Source organism: Manis pentadactyla, chromosome 12, assembly GCF_030020395.1.
Source record: "Manis pentadactyla isolate mManPen7 chromosome 12, mManPen7.hap1, whole genome shotgun sequence".
NCBI classification, from domain to species: domain Eukaryota; kingdom Metazoa; phylum Chordata; class Mammalia; order Pholidota; family Manidae; genus Manis; species Manis pentadactyla.
Genome location: NC_080030.1, coordinates 17,019,151 through 17,022,144, shown reverse-complemented (window position 1 = coordinate 17,022,144; position 2,994 = coordinate 17,019,151). Strand labels below are relative to the sequence as shown.

General features: G+C 42.9%; 1 protein-coding gene across 1 annotated transcript; it reads right to left on the bottom strand.

Annotated features, from left to right (window-relative positions):
- Positions 1-1,730: 1,730 nt before the first annotated feature.
- Positions 1,731-2,705, bottom strand: LOC118907499 (olfactory receptor 7G1-like). Its single transcript, XM_036876185.2, has one exon. It carries the CDS (start codon positions 2,703-2,705, stop codon positions 1,731-1,733), a length of 975 nt encoding a protein of 324 aa, XP_036732080.2.
- Positions 2,706-2,994: the final 289 nt, after the last annotated feature.

Here is a 2,994-nt window from a genome sequence, read left to right as displayed (position 1 = left end):
AGGAAAACTCCTGGGAACTACAAAAAGGAGGAAAGATACTCCTAATAGTCAATAACCCCACCCCAGCTGTGAAACATTCTCTGATTTATGTCAGGAGATATGGAAGAGAATATTCAAACAGCTTTATTCATAATAGGACAAAGTATTTCCCCCAAATTTAATCAGCATCAGAAGCCTTATCTCTTTTTATCATAACCATATGTAAACATGAAAATAAACAAATAGTTGCTAATCCCAATAACATGTATGAATCTCAGAGGTACAAAGAGAAGAATAACAACCAAGAAGTGATATTCATTCATTGAGTTGAAACTTTAACAAGGTCATAAAGAAGCAAATCTTCTCAATACATTCTACGCATGTACATGCAAAAACAATAAAAGATGCATAAAGCAAAATACATGACTTTTTATAAGGCAAAACGTACAATATGAAAATTAAGTACTGGCTGCCTCAAAATGGTTTCTCAGCATGGTTACACTGCTCGCACTTTCTCTCTGTGTCTTCTCCATATCAGTCTGTATTTTAGGGATACACATGATTACATTCACTGTCCATTCCTCCAGATAATCCAGCTGAAGGTGCCTCACTGAAAATGTCCTTTTTCTAAATAAGTACCACTGACTCTAGTATCATACAAATTCATATTTATGATATCACAGTAAGGAGAATTAGGATGTGATGATACATCTTGAAGACCAGCATTCACTCATAACATATATGTCTTTTGTTGATGTTATGCAAAGGTACAGCATAAACTTAAAAAGGGGAGGACAGTCAGGTTTTTGTCTCTGGCCATTATGTCCAAGAATGACACCTGTATCTGCTTCCCACTGATGAATCTCAAATATCGCACAATCATCTCAAACCACTCTGATAATCTAATTATATCAATTTTTTGGTATCATTAATCTACAATTACATGAAGAACATTATGTTTACTAGGCTCCCCCCTTCACCAAGCCCCCTCACATACCCCATTACAGTCACTGTCCATCAGCATAGTAAGATGCTGTAAAATCACTACTTGTCTTCTCTGTGTTGTCCAGCCCTCCCCGTGACACCCCACACTGTACATGCTAATCGTAACGCCTTCTTTCTTTTTCCCCACCTTTGTCCCTCCCTTCCCACCCATATTCCCCTGTCTGTTTCCCTTTGGTAACTGTTAGTCCATTCTTGGGTTCTGTGATTCTGCTGCTGTTTTGTTCCTTCTGTTTCCCTTTGTTCATATACTCCAGATATGAGTGAGATCATTTGGTAATTGTGGAGGCTAACTTAGACTTGAAGGGTATGTTTTACAAATGACTAGTCTGAGTACTAAATGGGAGTTTGAACGGTTAGCTCCTTCGCCCCACTGCACACCTTCATCTGGGATGCAACTGGCATGGTCGTTACCAGAGATCAGACAAAAGCTAGCCTCTAGAAATGACTGCAGCCTGCCTTCAATCCTTTCCCCCTCCTATTCACTTTCAACAATTTTCCTCCTTTGGAGAGCAGTCCAAAAAAAATCACTAACCTAGAACCCCTGACTCAGATTTGGTTGTGTGGGTCCAGCGCAAAGAAAGTGAATTTAGAAAACTGAGGTCATTCTCAATCTTCCTGGAGCTGAACAAAATATATCATCACAACTCAAGCCATTGCTGAGGTGCACGTGACCATGGAGTGATCTGATAATGTTAGAGCCTCATGGTGGTGGAAGAAACAGGCATCTGGCCCTCCCAGGAATCCAGTCACTTTGACGCATTCAAGAAAAACAATTTCAAAGCAGGTGACACCATTAAAGACAGAGGTATCCTACTGATTATTTTCCTCAAGGCCCCCTTCATGTCCCTGTTCCTCAGGCTGTAGATGAAGGGGTTCATCATCTGGAGAACCGCGATGTACATCATTGAGGCCACTGCAGCCTTCCTGGAAGAGTCAGTAAGGGCAGAAGTAATGTACACCCCAAAACCTGTCCCATAGAATAAGGAGACAACTGAGAGATGAGACCCACAGGTGGAAAAGGCTTTCCGCTTATCCTCCACTGAGGGCATTCTCAAAATGGAAGAGAGAATTTGAGTATAAAAGAACATGATCAAAGGTACAGGAAAACCCCCAAGTAGGCTGCCTACGAAATGTATCAGTAAGTTATTGATGAGGGTATCAGAGCAGGCCAGCTTGATGACCTGAGCAAGATCACAGAAGAAGTGGGGGATTTTCAGGTCCCTGCAGAAGGGCAGCCGCAGCACCATCAGACTGTGGAGCAGGGCATCCATGATGGTGAGGAGCAGAGAGAGCAGAACAAAGAGCTGTGGGGTCATGATGAGCGTGTACCCGAGTGGATGGCAGATGGCCACATAGCGGTCATAGGCCATTGCAGCAAGAATAAAATTTTCAAATCCAGCAAAAACAAAGAGAAAGCAGACCTGGGTGATGCAGCCTGTGAAAGTGATGTGCTGATCCTGTGCTTGGATCTTCACCAGCATCGTGGGGATGGTGGTTGTGCTTATACAGATATCAGTGAAGGACAGGTTACAGAGGAAGAAGTACATGGGGGTGTGGAGGTGGTGGTCAGAGTTGACGGCCAGGATGATGAGCAGGTTCCCCAAGACAGTGTCCAGGTACACGGACAGGAACAGCCCAAAGCGGATGAGCTGCACTTCTGGATCCTCTGTCAATCCCAGGAGGAGGAATTCTGAAACTTCTGTGTGATTCTGGGGTTCCATGTAGTCAATGATTCTGATGGAAAACTGGGATGAAACGAACAGAAAATAATTAGTCCCCAGATGAGCAGCACCAGCATTGTAACGGAAGTCATTTGAAATGCTAGCTCTTGGTGCCACTGCAGACTTACTCGTGAGAGACTCTGGAATGACGACTGGGAACCTGGAGCTGAATAGAAGGCCCAGACATTTTGTTGCATGCTTAAGTCCAATAAACCAAAATAAATAAAAAGAAATAAAACTCTGTATATTGTGAAGCCAGGTGAATATTCACAACTGTCCCTCTGCTAAT

Excerpts from the sequence above, each read along its gene's own strand:
- LOC118907499 (XM_036876185.2), bottom strand. The coding sequence starts at position 2,705 with ATGGAACCCCAGAATCACACAGAAGTTTCAGAATTCCTCCTCCTGGGA.